Source organism: Micropterus dolomieu, linkage group LG08 (assembly GCF_021292245.1).
Source record: "Micropterus dolomieu isolate WLL.071019.BEF.003 ecotype Adirondacks linkage group LG08, ASM2129224v1, whole genome shotgun sequence".
Lineage (NCBI taxonomy): Eukaryota > Metazoa > Chordata > Actinopteri > Centrarchiformes > Centrarchidae > Micropterus > Micropterus dolomieu.
The window spans coordinates 23,711,036-23,727,638 of NC_060157.1; the positions used below are offsets into that span (position 1 = coordinate 23,711,036).

A 16,603-nucleotide genomic window follows, 5' to 3' on the forward strand; every position below is an offset into this window, starting at 1 on the left:
TAGACTTTATGAATTGGTTAAGTGGAGTCAGTTCACCCTGTTCCAAGTAATCTTATTCAGCTAAGAGTGTAATGTTCACTTGGTCTTTTACATACATATATTTTTATTGCAGTAATTTTCAGCTAACTTTGATTACGTTTACATATCATATAGAACATTCTGTATCAAGGAGGTTGGCGGAATTTATATCAGGCAGCCAAGAATGTAAAACCCTGTTTTATTTTTTGAATAGACAATGTTACGCGATTGACATGGAAGCCTTGCTGAATCATTATTACATTGGAAAACCGAATTGCAAACAAGTCAAAGATTCACAACTGTGTAGATAAAACTTTAAAGCTGCTCTAATCAATTTTTGTATAATAACACTTGATAAAATAACTGCTTAAAATGTGAAAGGGGTCGCTTATAGTGACAAACCCACAGAGAGTTATCCCCTGACTCTGCTGATCCCCTCTGAAGTGTCTTTTAACTTTTTGTTTAGGCTTTATTTGACTGTTTTGACTCACTTTCACTTCTCTCATCTGGTAACAGGTCATAATGCGCATGGAAAGAAATTAAGTAAGTAAACATTTAACAATGGCTTTAACCTAACAGTATATATTTTTTATTACCTCTTGCAAATAACCTCCTCCTGAGACTCCGGCATCGAGCAACATCGAGGTTATCACTAAAAGTAAATGTGTCTGAGTGCATGTGTGCGTGCTCATACAATATATCACCTGGTCTAGGCTCTGTGTTCTGGAAGACTGACAGTGCAAAACGGCGTCATGGATGGTGGAGAAGAGACAGGACTTTGTCACTTTGTCGTTAAAGAAACCTCCAGTCTGCAGGTTCTCCACCACACCAGCTAGAAAGAGAGAGAGAAAGAGAGGGAATAATTGGTACAAAAGAAATCAAGGAGGACAAAGGGAACATTTTAATTAAGATGAATAAAATGGTCCAAGAGTGAGAGAGAGAAAGAGAAGGGGCTGGTAGGGGTAGTCCATGTTTTAATTGAAACTCATTATATTACTTGGCTGTCTAAACAGTTTTGGCAGTCCTTTTGCAGCCCAAACACTCACAATAAACTGTTTTCCTCATTACATTACATAAACCCACTACAGGCTATTTAGAGCTGTTGAAATAAACTGGATAGCTCGTAGCATTGTGATTGTAAAATATTTTTCCCAGGAGACCCACATTTATTCCCATTCTTGCTGAATGGGACCTAAATATGTGGGCTGTTCAGTAAAAACATAAATTTAGATTGTAGATGCTTTAATAGAGTAAAACACAAGAGGCCCCCCAGACTTCAGTATTGTTTTTCTTTCCTTAGGACTCATTATAATGTTGACTCACAACCCACATTTGCATTTTGCTAAGAAAACCTGGAATAGTGTTTTCTGGACTGAACTACTTCCTTCGCATAAATGTTAAAATAACAGCAAACAGCTAAAAGAACATCCAGTGTTTTTGAACAAATTCAAATTGTGTGTGGCTAAGGCGGTCTGGAATGTGAATATAAAAATACATCTACGTGTGTATTACACTATGTAGGACAAACATATCCCAACGGGATTTTGGAATATTTCTGACAAACTGTCATGGGATCCCTAATGTGTACGATGTTACAGCCAGATAGATTAAAAGCTTGTTTTATAATAGAGAGGAAAATGGAGAATCAACCCAACGATTTAAGAAAATACATTTTCTCTGTGACACTACAGACAGCAGATCTACCGTTTACTCAAACAGTGGCATAGCAGCACTGATGTTGGTCTCCAAGAGAATTTTAACTTTTCTGATTATTTCATTTTTGAAAAAATGTTAGAAGGTCTAAATTGCCCCAATCCACACAGCTGACTTTTATTTTGTTATTTTCTAGTGATATAGAGGGACTCACTTTGGCAGCCAGCGAGAACCACCTCAATACCAATTTCCCCATAGTCTTTCCGGATCTAAAACAGACACAGAAGCACAGAGCAAAGGTCAGACTGGGGATCATGTCATTAGTCTGACAATGAAAATTTGGAGTAATTGAACAACAGAGGAGCTAAATTATAAGGAAAGGGAGGATAATATACAATGCACAAGTTACTTAAACCTTGAGTATTTCACCCTTTTTTTGTGTGTGTGCACGTGTGTAACTATGAATGCCATATTCATACGCTGCAAAGTGTCTTCACTGCCACGGTATCCAGGAAGTTGACAGGGGTGAGGTCGAGGACCATGGCTCTGGGGAGTGAGGGGTCGGGCTCAGCATCCATCTCGATGATGGCAATGTCCTTCTGCTCCTCCCTCTCTGGCTCCCCCTCCTGTACAGGACGAGACATACAGTGCAAAGAGACTCAAGGGGTTAAACAAAGAAAAGCTGTGTGCTTTAGACGATGAATCACAACCATAAGTTATTACAGAACCAGAAAAACAAATGACCATTAAGGCTTAGGGTCTGGAATGTTGGAATACTCATTTTCTTACATTTGTATTAAACTGATAAAAAAAAAAGCATTTGTATAAGAAGACAGTTGGGTGTCCAGACTATATTAAATATCATCTCACCATGTCCACTGTATTCTTCTTGTCAGCTTTTTTGGCTTTCTTGGCATTTTTCTGCTCATGCCTCTTCCTTTTGGCCTCTAGTTTCTTCTTTGCTGACAGGATCTTAATAATGTCTATGCCAGACTAAAAGAAACAGCAAAAGACAATCACACATGTACAACATAACAGAGAAGTTCACATTCATTGTCTACAGCCAGTCAAATCTAGCTTTCTCCTGAGGTCTTCACTATGACTGCAAATTATGTTTGAACTTTTTTATTAATCTGTTTACTTTAGACAAAAGGCACAATTCCAATTTTAAAATTTCAATTATTGCATGCACATGCATGATGAGTATTTAATTCAACTTTCTATTATAGGATATATGTATATTTGTCATTTACTGTCGCACTGAAGCCGTTGCCATGGTTACTATCCATAGAGCGCCTGCCGTTTACTGGCGGAGCTCCTGTCTGTTCAGCTGAGGAGCGCAGAGCGACCCTGTGGCGCCAAGCGGCTATGCTGAGATTTTTCTTCCCCAGTACTAATCAGCATGCAGTGTGGAGCTATCCACTTCTCTATGGCATTTGATCGCTTGTCTTGCCTTGTTTTTAGCTACTTCTCCCACACGCTGCATCCAACATAGTCTGCGAAGCCTCCGCTGCTTGTTTGGGTGGCTGATTTACAGGCTGATCAACATCCCACCCCTCCTGTGACCCATGATTTGACTGGCTATTCAGAGCCAGTGAGCAATGGACTGTCAAAATAATAATAATAATAATAAAACTGCGTTAATATGAGATAAAATAATTGTCGGCGTTAATTAATTAATGCCTTAACGTGATAATAAGCGTTAACGTGCTCAGCCCTAATTTATATATATATATATATATATATATATAAATAAATTACATTTATAATGAAAACTTTGCACACAATTTAGAAAATATTACCTGCTGTCCACAAAAATGCAATTTCAACAACAAATATTGTTGTTTGCATAACAGGCAACAGTTCTGTCAATGACCAAGTTGTCCATATCGTTTTAGCTGCTAGAGTAAAATCAATTAAATAGACATAAAAGGACAGGTTCACAATTTCTCAACAGTGAAACATTTTGTTCTTGCTTGTTCTCCTGTTCATGCTGGCCACCAAGAGATCCCTTTTGAATACATTTTTGGACTGAACAAGGATTTTGTCACCCCTTCTCTTTAGGAAGGGATCATAACCAATATGCACCAGAGGAATTATTATGGCAAACAACACTTGTTTCAGATGAGCACCTGAATATTGTTTTAAGACAGACATTTAGCTGCCACAAGGTGACATGCAGTAAAAATAGTCTGCTGCCAAAAACCAAACCAGCTGATTTGCAAAATAAATCATCCATGTAGGAGTGTGCCATTTTGGCAGCTCGGAAAAAAAGAGTTACTTTACAGCTGGATTGTTGAGATATTATGGTCCCTCAGGCCATTATGCTGACAAGCTTAAGTGCTGGAAAAATACACACCACTTACACACTGAAATCTCCAGTCAGGCCAGAAATTTCATCTAGCTAAGTTACTGTGGATGACTCTGAACTTTTATTTACTAAGAGGCACACAGCTATAGATTATTTAAGCATCCTATTTAAATTACCTTCACATAAAGTAATTTTCATATAAAGTGTGTAGAATACACCATTTGCAATGAGTAAGGACTAGTGAGCTGCCAGGAAATGGAAATGCCGAGAAAAATTGTCATGGTCATCAATCATCAAAAGCCAGTCAGATTTTCATTGTTTTTCTTTTTGTGATTTTTATTCCACGAATTAAATGTCTCCCTGGCAATTGCAAAGTGGATCAGAATTTGATTACAGCCATTCAAACTTTCCTGCTTCTCCAAAACTAAATTGATAGCAATTTGCGTCTCAAAAACTGCATTAACTCATCAAGACAATGTAATAGAAAAGAGAATTGCAAAAACAATGTATGATTTAGCACTAAAACTTTTACTGCTGCATGACATCACCAGTTAATGCAATTACTGCATTAGCATCCCCTTGCACAAGTGCAACCCATCAGCTTAGTCTCTGCCGGTGAGAACACACTAGGCCTATTTAACAGAAAACAATCCGCAAATTTGAGTCATCTACATAAGTAGAAACACTTATCATCCAGATCCTAAAAGCATCAGGATTCATCTGTTGCCAATTTCTCACCTTGTAAACAAATGGACAGCCACTGCCAGTAAACAACAGCTCTGTGAAAGCTTATTTGTGCATCAAAGATTAGAAAGAAAAGAGCGACCCTGTTTCTTTGACATGCTGACACTTTAATGAATGAGACATTCCATTATATCCTTTCCTTATTCAATCTCTGCTTCTCACCCTCCCTCCATCTTTTGTCATCTTTTTTCTACTTTCCCTCAATCTGTCTTCCCATTTGCCCCAAAGAGACATGACAGAAGAGGAGGAGGAAGAAAGGGTTGGAATGAGAAGGAAAGGGAGAGTTTAAACAAAGGTTTAATAGAAGAAAAGAGAGGAAAAATGGTGGGATGACGTTTTGAACAATGTCTGTCACGGTTGTGATGTGTGAATGGGTGAAATGTCGGGTCAGTTATTAGTGTGTCAGAAATAATGTTTGTAAAAGAGGAGTTAATTGCTCAGAAATTGTGACAAGGGGGATTGTTGCTGGAGTCGGTTTCTTTTTCTGTATGGGTGTAGCGGTGATGTGTTAATCTGTATGTTCACATAAGTCTGGGCTTGTGTGTCCATCATGTTGTGTTTGTCTAATACTGTTTTGAGGGTGTCAATTTAATATTAATATATTAACGCACTTAATATTCCTGAGTGTGTTTGTATTACGATACGATTCTGGGGACAATTTTGGACATAGACATTTTGTCAGTCCCCAGATCTTTAAAGATCTGTTTGGTTTTAGGGTGTGTTTAAGGTTAAAGATAAGTGTGTGTGTGTGTGTGTGTGTGTGTGTGTGTGTTCTCACCTTTTCTCCAAGGGCATTTTGGTACATCTCAGCATTGGCAAAGTAGAGGGTGGCAGAAGAGCGGAAGATCAAAATCCCTGGGACCTGCCTCACCTACAAGTAATCGGTCAGTTAACCAATTAAACAAATATATCAATACATTTTCTATACCTTAATAATTAACAAAGTATTTTTTTAAATTACAGACAACAAGGTATTATATCTCAGAACTACAATGCCAAATAAGCAGAGAGGAAGGTAACAGTGGAACAAACATATAAGCTAACTTTATTTCCGACTCCCAGAGAGGTTGATGGGAATTTCTTGCAGGTATTTGGTTACAAACCAAAGTATTGTCAAATTACAATTTTGCACTAATGATGGCGCTAGTGGAAAAGTCAAGGAATCACTTACGTTATTACAGTACAATTCATTCTCGAAGGACCATAAATGCGGGGACTAAATTTCATGGCAATCCAGCCAACAGTTGTTGCGACATTTCACATGAAACTACAATGTGAACCTCATGTAGCCATTCCAGCCATGATTTGTGTGTCAGGTAATGTTAAAAGACTCCCCCACGGACATTCGGATTACTTTCTAGTTTGCCAAGATATGCTGTTGTTGGGATGTCAGCCAGGAACGGGCAGAATTTATGATACATGTCTTTGAAATAGGTATTTAAAATACAAAATAGTAATAATTTTTCTGTATTTTGTAGTTTATTTGGATACACTTAGGGTATTTTATATCTTATTTTAAAAGGTATTTTGATGTACTGATGTGCTGTCTGGAGCTGGTGAGCTGCTCTCCTCTGCCATCTCAGCATGATAGCTTCACCAGCAGCAACTTTAGCCACTGTTTACTAACCCACAACCTAGCTAACGTTAGTTACATTACTACTTTATGTGTTGTAATTTGCTCTATATCATGGTATTTGTCATGGAAGTGGATTTCTGCAGAATCCCCCACCTTTAAAGGCAGTAATGTATCCCAGGCATTACCTTTCATTGACTAGGTGTGACATTCAAAATACAAAGAATTTTGAATTCTGCCTTAAAAAAACTGGCTGAACGACAGGAACACTTTTGGCAGTGACTTTTTACTGTCAAGTTCTGCTTTACTCTGTCGGTCTGAAAGACACTTGAATATGATTTATACCAAAGTTTAGGATGTAATGTGATGCAATATGTATGTGATGTAAAGGGTATTTGATTAGCTGAAAGGCCCTAACTCAATGACTATAAATTTAAAATTTCAAGTTTAAAACTAATATAAAAGTTGAAAATTAATATTTCACATCAGTAATGAATGCAGGTGTGAGGTTGAGCATTGGTCGGGAGGCAGAGTGCAATGTGGTCTGAGTACATAACAACTCCCATTAACACTATATTTGACTCTTGGCAATAATAATTAATAAGGACAAAAGAAACTAGGCGTGCTTTATAAACTGTTCACCTCAAAAAGCCTGCATATAGTGTGTAGGCACTTGCATTTGTGCCAAAATTTGCTCTGATTATTCTGCCCCTCCGTCTCATCCAGTGCTCATCCTCACTCCTGCTTTTAGGTTAATTAAATATAATGTTCCATACCTGATTGTAGTCCTCCAGTGGCTTGTAAATGTCAGTGTATGGGACCTGCCCTAATAGTGAGTATTTAGGTCTGGAATACACACAAAACAAAGCAGCATATGAACAATTGTAAAGAGAATGAATGAATGAATTGTTGAGTGTGGTGATTAATAGCTTAACTTATGATAACTTATGATCAACTTGACACTCTCCCACTGAACATGTGTGGTGGTTTTTGTGGAAAATTGTGTGTGTGTGTGTGTTCCCTGTGGCAATGTATTCCTACAGCTGTGTCCTGAAGATGACAGTGAGCATGGAGAAACCGATGGCAGCAGCCAGTCCCATGTCAGGGTTGAACAGCACAGTGAGGATGAAAGTGACCACCCAGATCAACTGGAGATGGAGAGAGAAGGCAAGTGATGATGAGTGATATTGCACTGGGTAGCAAAACAAGACAACAAGTCTAGCGACCCTTAACTGTAGCGCTCATTACACATGATGAGAAGCAAAACTGTTGGATGGAAATAAAATGCAACCTTGCTGTTCATAGATTCTTATCTGTAGTGGAGAAAAATGTAAAGTTTGACTTGATTGTGTCAACACAGGATAGGCCATATTGTTATCTAAATCCTCATTGCAGCTCAATCGGTTTAAGCTAATTTGTCCGCCTCAGGCGTATTTTTCATTAGCAATACGTACTTAGGCTGTACTCACACTTACACCAGAATGGGTAGAATGGGGAAACCTCCCATTTCTTTTAATTAGGAGTGTTCTCGCATTATTCCTGTAGGTTTGAAGATGTCTTTCCCCATTGCTTTGTTGTCACATTAGCCTAAATTAGCAATTTATATTGTCATAAATTCACATTTGGAACAATTTGTTAACAAGTGAAACTGGACAAACCAAACCAACAGAGTACAGCTCATTTTATTAATATTTCATTTCATTTAGAGATGATGGTTTTGCAGCCCTCATCCCACTGGTTTGGACATATCTGGGGTTCTTTTCAAAATATATCATAGCTGTACCTTTTGCAACATTAGCAAGTCAGAATATAACAGTCTGTTAGCAATAATCTAATGACAGGAAATTATTTTTCCTGGAATCTTTTTCATTATCTGAACAGACTATGTCACAATAAGCCTAGCCTTAAACCTTAAATCACGTTGCTTGACAATGTAGGTTATGTTTAATCCAAAAAGAGAAAGATATCCACTAGAGTGTAGCACATCCTGTTACAAAACTGTGAAGAAATTTATCTCCTCAAAACATTAACAATTTATTGTCTATTTTTTAGTGCACTCACACAGTCTACTTTGTTTTTCCTCCACAGTGCAGGGATGTCCATGAACTGCTTCATCATGCCATGGAGGTTCACATAAATGATGGAGGCCAGCACTGCCTGCAAATTGAGCCAAATATAATCCAGTTGACATGGAGCGCCCCAGTTTTGGGGCCCAAAACATGAAGGTGAGTTAGTTTGTTTGAGATCGACCTCTCATGTGGTTTTTGGAAGTTTATGCGCTCTAGTTAAATAGCGCACACACACACACGCGCGCGCACACACACACACACAGAGTACCTTTGGCAATTCTTCAAAGAGAGTTCCAATCCAGAGCGTGACGATAAGGATAACTATTGCTGATAGAGCCCCAGCAACCTGCAGTGAAGAGAGAGGGAAGATAGAGGCATGATGAACTGAAATCAGGAGAGAGAGAGCTCAAAGTTGATGAAAGTTAAATTTTAAAAATACAGAAAAGATGAATGATGTAGTGGTTGTTAGAGTGAATTGGTTGACATGGAGGAGTCAAAGCATCATCAGTTTAAGCCTCTCCTCTCCTCACCTCTCCTCTGTAATAGGCCTTAGCTGATTAATGGTGTTGTCAGACTAAATCGGTTTAGCCTTTCAGCAAATCTGTGTTTGTGTAGGTGGACGTTAACGACGTGAGTGAAAATTGATTCCCTAAGTGTTTTTTAATGATGCCACTTATCAGAGTAATGTTAATTATGACTGTCTTTACACTCGGTTTAACCTTTAAGAGTGCTCAGGTTTGTAGCTACAAGCAGAGTGAAGGGTTGGGATGAAAATACTGATCTGAAAAATTGTCTCATGGAACGTCCGTGTCAAGTTTAAAAGATGCCAAACATGAAAACCACTAAGCATTTTTTTAAATGGTGTTTAAAACAATGCACAGGAGAAGCGACAAATATCATGCAAACTAGATAAAGAAAACAGTTCTCCCAGATTTAGAAATGTAACTTTATCATGGTGCATCAGCAGCAGAATGTTGATTTTAAAAAATCAGCTTTACAGGTGCCAGATGTTGATATTGTGTTTTATTAAAAAATATTATGTCACTACAGTACTGTACTAAATAAGAAACAACATCAGTAAACACTTGGCCTAATATGAGGAGCTAAAAATCATATATTGTTTTTCAGGATGTGTTTGGTTTTTAATATTTTGCCTTTGTGTTTATTTACTTCTTTGCTAGTTCTATGGTGATTTATGTAACATACTTTTGGCCGAGGCTCTCCCACAAAAGAACAAATTGATCCCCAACGAGCATTCTGGTTTTAAAGGGTAAGTTCACTTACATGACAATTCACTAGCAAGGACCACACAATCATCATATACGATTAAATGATTTATTAATGGTCGAAACAGAAAGATGTACGAGGCTTGCAGTTGCTGAATAGACATTCGAAAGTGTTGTGGGGCAGCTGTGATAGGGAAATCCTCCGTAGAACCCGGGCATGACGGACCCCCTATGACCCTATAGAGAGAAGGAGATGAGGCAGGACAGAGAAAGGGGTGGGTGGGAGGGTTGCAGAATGTGAGAGCGAAGAAGAGGAGATGGGACGTGTGGGTATTTATGGAAATGCTGGCAATGGCGTGATTGATGTGTGGTCCCGCTCCTGAAACTAGAAATTATACATTTTCTCACCTTTCTCACTTACCTCAAGTGATATAGCCATGCAGTTTGTTTTGTTTTGTTTTTCTGCATAGATACTAAGAGGGGTAAGTGAGAAGAAGTTTAATTTGTAATTTGTATGAACTGACCCTAATACATACTTTGTTTTTGTTAGCAACCTATTTTGCTCACTGAGTTCTAAAATCATATAAATGCTCTCTGCACCTTTATCTTAACCTGCATTCACAGAGAGCTAAAAGTATGCCCACAGTGAATTGCTCAAGGGCACTTCAGCAGTGTCCTCTCATACCAACCTGTGTCTTCCCTCCTGTGCTCTCCTGAACCATGGTGCGAGACATGGAGCAGCTGATGGCAAAACACTGGAAGATTCCTCCAATGGAGTTACTCAGACCCAGGGCTATTAGTTCCTAAATCAAGAAAACACACTATTTATACAACATATCAACCTTAAAATCAAATCCTCCTTGACTCCATCTATCACCTCCCTACCTGGTTGCTGTTCACAGTGTATCCATATTTTAGGGCAAAGATGCGTCCCAGTGAGATGGCGATGCCGTAGCCAACCACAGACAGAGCGAAGGCATCCCCGATCACCTGAGTGAACAGAGAGGCATCTGGGAGAACAGGCGGCTGGAGACTGGTAGACATGGACAGAGCAGAATACATTGTCTATTACAAATGCTTCACTTTTCAAATGTGTAGACACACATTCCTGTATGTTTGCTGTATGTGTTTCTCACCCTGAGGGAATCTCTCCCACCACATCCACTCCATATTTCCCCTCCAAGTTAACTTGCCAGGAGACTACTGTAGCAATAATAATCTGGAGAAACAGGTAATAAGTGATGCAGTGGGTGTAAGTGCAATAGAGTGTGTGTGTGTGTGTGTGTGCATTTATCTATATATAAGGAACTAACTGTCCATAGAGTATATTATTAGTGCAAATATGTGTTTCTGTATACTCACACCAAGCAGCTCCACAGGTATAGGAACAGGTAGTTTTTTACTAAAGTATGCATTGAGCTCCTTGGCGATGATGAGACCTAATGTAGTGACAATACTGACCACAAGAGTACCAATGTTTGTCTTTGGGATGAGATAACACACCTCCAACACAGTCTGGAAAGAAATAAACAATATAATTATTGCTTAAATGCTTATATGAGGAAGCACGAGAGAAATAAGTAGTAAAAATAGAAAATTCAATATGCATTTTATTAGATTCTTGTCCAGAGCTGAGAATATTATCAGCTCTACTGGGTTGTAATCTTGAGAAAGAAGACGGTCATGGTTATGTTGTGGAAACATAACCATGACCGTGACTGTGTTCTTTCTTACATATATCAATGACAAAGGTCCAGTGTGTCTCTCAGGGCTGATGCCAAAGGTGTATTTAAGTTGGGACACGATGACATGGATTGCAGCTGCGGTGGTGTAACCTCGCACCAGTGGCTCAGACAGGTAGGTCACAACAAAACCAAACTGGACTAGTCCTAGCAGAATCTACATACATGACACAGAATGAAAAACACATGGAGATTCACAAACAAAAAGGAACACATTTGTCTTACTATCATTTTAAGCATGTTCACGAGCACAGCATGACTGATTAATTACAATTTCACCTTTTAGCCTGGACTATGGAGGAGACAAAAGTTTCCTTGCTGAAGTTCACAGAGTACATATAGGCTCATATGGAATTAAAAGAAGAACATTGTTGCAAGCGATGCAAACTTTGAGTATTTGTATAAAATTTGTTTTATTTTATTCATTGATGTTTTCTTACCTAGCAGTAGGTGCATGTTAATGGTAATGACAGCACGTCTGTCCATCCAAACATGATATCTCAACAACTACTGACCAGATTTTTACTTGTACACAAGAAATATCAAAACCCAGTTGGAAGATTACTCCTAAATATTTGACTTTCAGACCAGAGCACAGTTAACTCAAATTAACCTGAAATAATCCAGACATGAAGGTGACAGCCGCAACCACTCTGACCCTCTCTTCATCCCGGGCAGCGATATTTATACTGGAGTTGGTCACATTGTTCCAGTCCATAAACTTCGAATCTGGGGCTAAACGCTCTGCCACCCCTCCTATCATCACACTCATCACAGCATATGTTCCTGAGGAAGGGAGACATAGAGACAAACACATTTTTGCCAGCCATATACCAACATACTGGATATTTTGATAGACATTTTCCTTTCCCTGATCCTGAAACCCAGTTTTTTTCATTGGCTTCTTGCTACGACTGATGAGGTTCTTATGAATATATTATCTTCTGCCAAAGTGAGAACACTTGTAACTATTTTAGTTATTATTTTAGTTTTGGTTTGACATCTGTTGGAAGCATATTTGCACCTACCAATCAGAAATTAGCAATGTTAAACAGGAGTTGGATAAGCTATTTTGGCCAGCTGTGGTTCCAGGAGTAAAGGTACCATTCATTTTTCCCATAGACAATGTTACACAACTTACAGTTGGAGCACTTCTATGGTTTGGATCGGCATGAAACTGCCAGATTAATCATGAGTACAAACAATTACCAACTCTGTTAGAAAATATGTGTTCTTTTTAAATAACCTTCACTTCACATGTTTATTAGATTCAGAATTTGTCAGGTTTTAAGTTATTTTTGACAGGCAGCCACTGACACACAGTCTTTTAAGGAGCAGATTAGTCTCAAATGCTAAACTAGAACTGTAAGCAGTTATAAGCGGGGTCCAAGCCTCCTGGCGCAAGCCGACCCCCCCGGCCCTGTGGAGGGCGCGTGAGTTGGCCCGGACGCCCCTCCGTCGTGCTGCATAAGGTCCCCACGTTTGGTGTTGATGGGCCATTCCAAACAGAGGCAAAACGTCCTGCCTTTGAAAATGCCATAGGAATTAATGGGATTTAGTGAGAGATTTCAGCTGCGCTTTAGCGCTACATCTTGGCCAAATTGTCATGTGTGATCAGGGCACCATGGAGAAGAATTGAACCAAATTTGGTGTCAATCGGACTTGCGGTTATGGAGATATAAAATGCATGTAAATCAATGGGATTTTTTCCGATAGCGCCAACTAGGGACTATCTGTACCAAATTTTGCAGAGCCTCTCAAGGGGGCATGCCACATAAGATCCTCAAGTTTTGTGTTGATCGGCCTTTGTAAGCCAGAGATATGTTATACTTCGCAAATATTTGTTAGCTTGTAATTGGGACATTTTTTGTCGGATCAAAATTCCCTCCACCAAATTTTTTTGGCTTGGTCCAGAGATGGTCCGTGCCAAGTTTCGTGTCAATCGGACTAGGGGTTTTGGAGGAGTTAATTAAAATAGGTTTTCACGATTTAGCAAAACGACCCCCAAACACGTATTATGAATGTGCAATGTGGTGAGCTGTAGTTATGAGGCACAATGTCCTTTGGTTGAAAATCCTATTGAAATGAATGGGGTATTTGAGCTTCGATTATAGCACCACCTTTTGGCCGAATTGCACGAAAGTTTTCAGGTTTCATCAGGGCCTCATGGGGAACAATTGACCCAAATTTGGTGTCAATCGGACTTCGTGGTTATGGATATAAATGCATGTAAGTCAATGGGAATTTTTTTGACGTCTTTAATGTGCTATAACAGCGCCACCTATAGGTATATTTGGGTGAACTTTGGTGCATGTAGTAAGGGTACCACGCTGAAGAATTTGGCACTGGTTTCATGTCAGTGTGTGTTGTAGTTATAGAGGAACAATTTCCTTGGATTAAATAGCGCCACCTAAGGGCGAGTTGCACCAAATTTTGCACAGGTCCTCAGGGGGGCGTCCCACATTAACACTCCAAATTTGGTGTCGATCGGCCATTCCAAAGCGAAGATATGACATAATTTCCTGTTAGTAGCGTTTCTCGCAAACGTTTGCTAGCATATAATTGCGTCATTTTTTGTCGTATCAAAATTTCCTCTACAAGCTTTCATCAGCTTGGTCCAGAGATTATCTGTGCCAAGTTTGGTGTCGATCGGACTTGCGGCTTCGGAGGAGTTAATTAAAATAGGTTTTTCAGTTTTCGGGATGTAGCGAAAAAAAAGTCTGGGCGGAAATGGCCTATACCACGAGATTCAGCTCGATCCCCCGAACGCGTGGGTATAACAATAGGGTTCCCAGCCGCTTCGCTGTACTGGGAACAGTGCATTCGCGGGTTCCCAGCCCATTTCGGCTTAATGTCCGAGGATTTTTTTCTTAACTATAACACTGATTCAAAATTACTTCTTATTCATTAATGGATATTAAAAATTAACATATAAAAATATAATAAAAAATATTAAAAACTAAAAAGAAAGTAAAAAAAATAAGTTAATATAGCTTCCTAAAAGTCTAAAATATCATATACCGTATGTCTATGCTTAAAACACTGAACCTTGTAGATTAGATTGTTGCAGTATCTACACACTTGTTAAAATGACCCTTTGTGCAGATTCAGCAAGTGTTAATGTACAAACCGACTGAGATGTGCTTGGACGTGCCGAAGATGAAGTAGATGAGGACTGGGTAGAAGGAGGAGTAAAGACCAAAGACTGGGGGAACAGATGCTAGCAGGGCATAGGCCATACCTGCGGGGACAGCAGAGGATAAATATAATTTCCAGTGAAAATGAGAAAACAGCCATAACAAGGAAGATATTGAGTTTATAGAAATAAGTAGAAACACCATAGAGATGCACAACCTGTGTATTACCATTTCAGATAAACAAATTACAACATCATCTCTTCCTTTATGTCCTCTACTTTCTACTATCTCCTGAACCTCCATCCTCACCCTGCGGCAAATGCATGATCCCCACACTGATTCCAGAGATGAGGTCACCCAGGGCATTTTCTCTGATGGGGTATCGAGGCAGCCATGATGCAAGAGGAACACTACCCAGCAGGCAGCTCTTCAACCTGGAACCAGAACACCTGAGTTTGTGTGCCAGAGAGAAAAAAGGGACAGAGAGGGGGGTGTTGAGCCTGTGAGTCTTGGTGTTGTTTTGAATGACCTTTTTTTGACACTGACTTAACTTTTTTCCAAAAAAAGTTAATAAATCTTTTATCCTCGTGGTCTGTCAACTGCATGTTTATTTTTAGCTTGTTCTCAGCAAACCATGTCAAGGTGTTACATGTGTAAATCATGCATTTATTAACCAAAATGCTAATTATGGTTAAAAAAAGTCACTTAACAGTATTCTTAAATTTTGAAAGTCATGACTTGCTGCTTTTGGTCTTTGGATGGGATGTAATTTTGATCCTGTTTGTGTTACTCTGTTCTAAAAGGAGCACACGAAAAAAAAAAACTGTTGCTTGTGATAACTTCCAGGAATCTTAAATCTAAAATTCTGATAAAAGTGGAAAGGCTAACTACTCAAGTATTATCATTTACTTACATGTTGTATCTATCTACCTGGCCAAAAACCTTTTGACATGCATTCCCTATCATGACTTTTGCAAGAAGATAAGTAGATAAAGCAAGAATTGTTGTGCAAATTGTTGATTACATTGAGTACATTAAGTACTTAATTTGTAACGTTAAGAAATTGTGGATTTGACTGTATAACTGATTTATACAGAGAGTAATTGGCGAAATACTGTAGAGCAATTTATGGTACCAATCCTGAGTACACAGGATGCGGTATAATTGCTATATGCTTTATGTTTGATACAAAAAGAAAATATACAAGACAGAAAATGTCTGAAAATATAGAGAGATATTAAATGAGATGCACAGCAGATATGTATTTTACCTCATTGACTTTTTCACCCTCTCAGAAAGAGATGTTTTTGAGTCAGACTTTTCTGCCACCTCATCCACTTCTCCTTCATCCATGATCTCCCTGTTCACGCTGTAGCCCATTCGTCTCCTCTCTGCCATGGCTGAAACTAGCTGTAACATAACACACAAAGTTCTTTCCAATTGCTGTTTTGTTTTGTTTTCACACACAAAAAAACTTTCTTCAATAGTTTTTATCATTGTAAAAATGCTGCTGTTATATTTTCAGTAGTGCAAGCATCACATTTGACCTCATCCTTAAGATGTTTTTCTGTATTGTTTTGGCACAACAGTGGTAAAAAATATAATTCTTAATGCTTCTTGTTAACAGTTTGAAAAATTTGATAATAATTACCTTGTGTGTTTCAGCTGTACCAGAATAAATGTTTAATTACTTTGAAAAGATTTCAAAGTCCAAATGTTGAACGTCGATTCTGTTTGTTGCTTTTACAGAAAACCTTGAATGTACTGAAGCCCCGAGGTGAACCATGCAAGTTGTCTTTTATCAGTGTTTCCAGTTCAGAGGAAATAGATCTAACTCCAAGTCTATGTCTGGTCAGGGTTGTAATGAAAATCTTGCCCTTAAACACATCCCTCTTTAAGAAGAATGAATCCTCCCTGTGTGTGTGGCGGTCCCCGGGCTTCAAATTGAATCCACCGTAGAGTTTTTCATTAGATCCAAGTGGCTCCAAGTGGTACCAAACGACAAGTTGTGACCGCTTTTTATTGCAGCCAACAGATGAAGGTTTTATTTTAAAATCCACAACGGAGAGGATTACTCTGGCCAAATAGACTACTTTCCCGCTCTTTCTTCTCTGTCTCCTCTCTGAGAGA

At 38.8% G+C, this 16,603-nt stretch overlaps 1 protein-coding gene across 1 annotated transcript in view; it reads right to left on the bottom strand.

The window, feature by feature from the left end:
* Positions 1-15,871, bottom strand: part of LOC123974773 (solute carrier family 26 member 6-like) — a 22,701-nt gene extending 6,830 nt beyond the window's left edge. The window contains exons 1-18 of the mRNA XM_046055667.1: positions 15,744-15,871; positions 14,783-14,922; positions 14,467-14,577; positions 11,950-12,122; positions 11,329-11,493; positions 10,957-11,109; positions 10,731-10,813; positions 10,480-10,627; positions 10,284-10,397; positions 8,637-8,714; positions 8,361-8,456; positions 7,341-7,447; positions 7,076-7,145; positions 5,505-5,597; positions 2,542-2,664; positions 2,151-2,297; positions 1,886-1,940; positions 723-850 (exon numbers count right to left, since the gene is read on the bottom strand). Of these exons, the coding sequence (XP_045911623.1) occupies positions 723-850; positions 1,886-1,940; positions 2,151-2,297; positions 2,542-2,664; positions 5,505-5,597; positions 7,076-7,145; positions 7,341-7,447; positions 8,361-8,456; positions 8,637-8,714; positions 10,284-10,397; positions 10,480-10,627; positions 10,731-10,813; positions 10,957-11,109; positions 11,329-11,493; positions 11,950-12,122; positions 14,467-14,577; positions 14,783-14,922; positions 15,744-15,871 (2,112 nt within the window). The remainder of the gene's footprint in view (positions 1-722; positions 851-1,885; positions 1,941-2,150; positions 2,298-2,541; positions 2,665-5,504; positions 5,598-7,075; positions 7,146-7,340; positions 7,448-8,360; positions 8,457-8,636; positions 8,715-10,283; positions 10,398-10,479; positions 10,628-10,730; positions 10,814-10,956; positions 11,110-11,328; positions 11,494-11,949; positions 12,123-14,466; positions 14,578-14,782; positions 14,923-15,743) is intronic.
* Between the last annotated feature and the right edge of the window lie 732 nt (positions 15,872-16,603).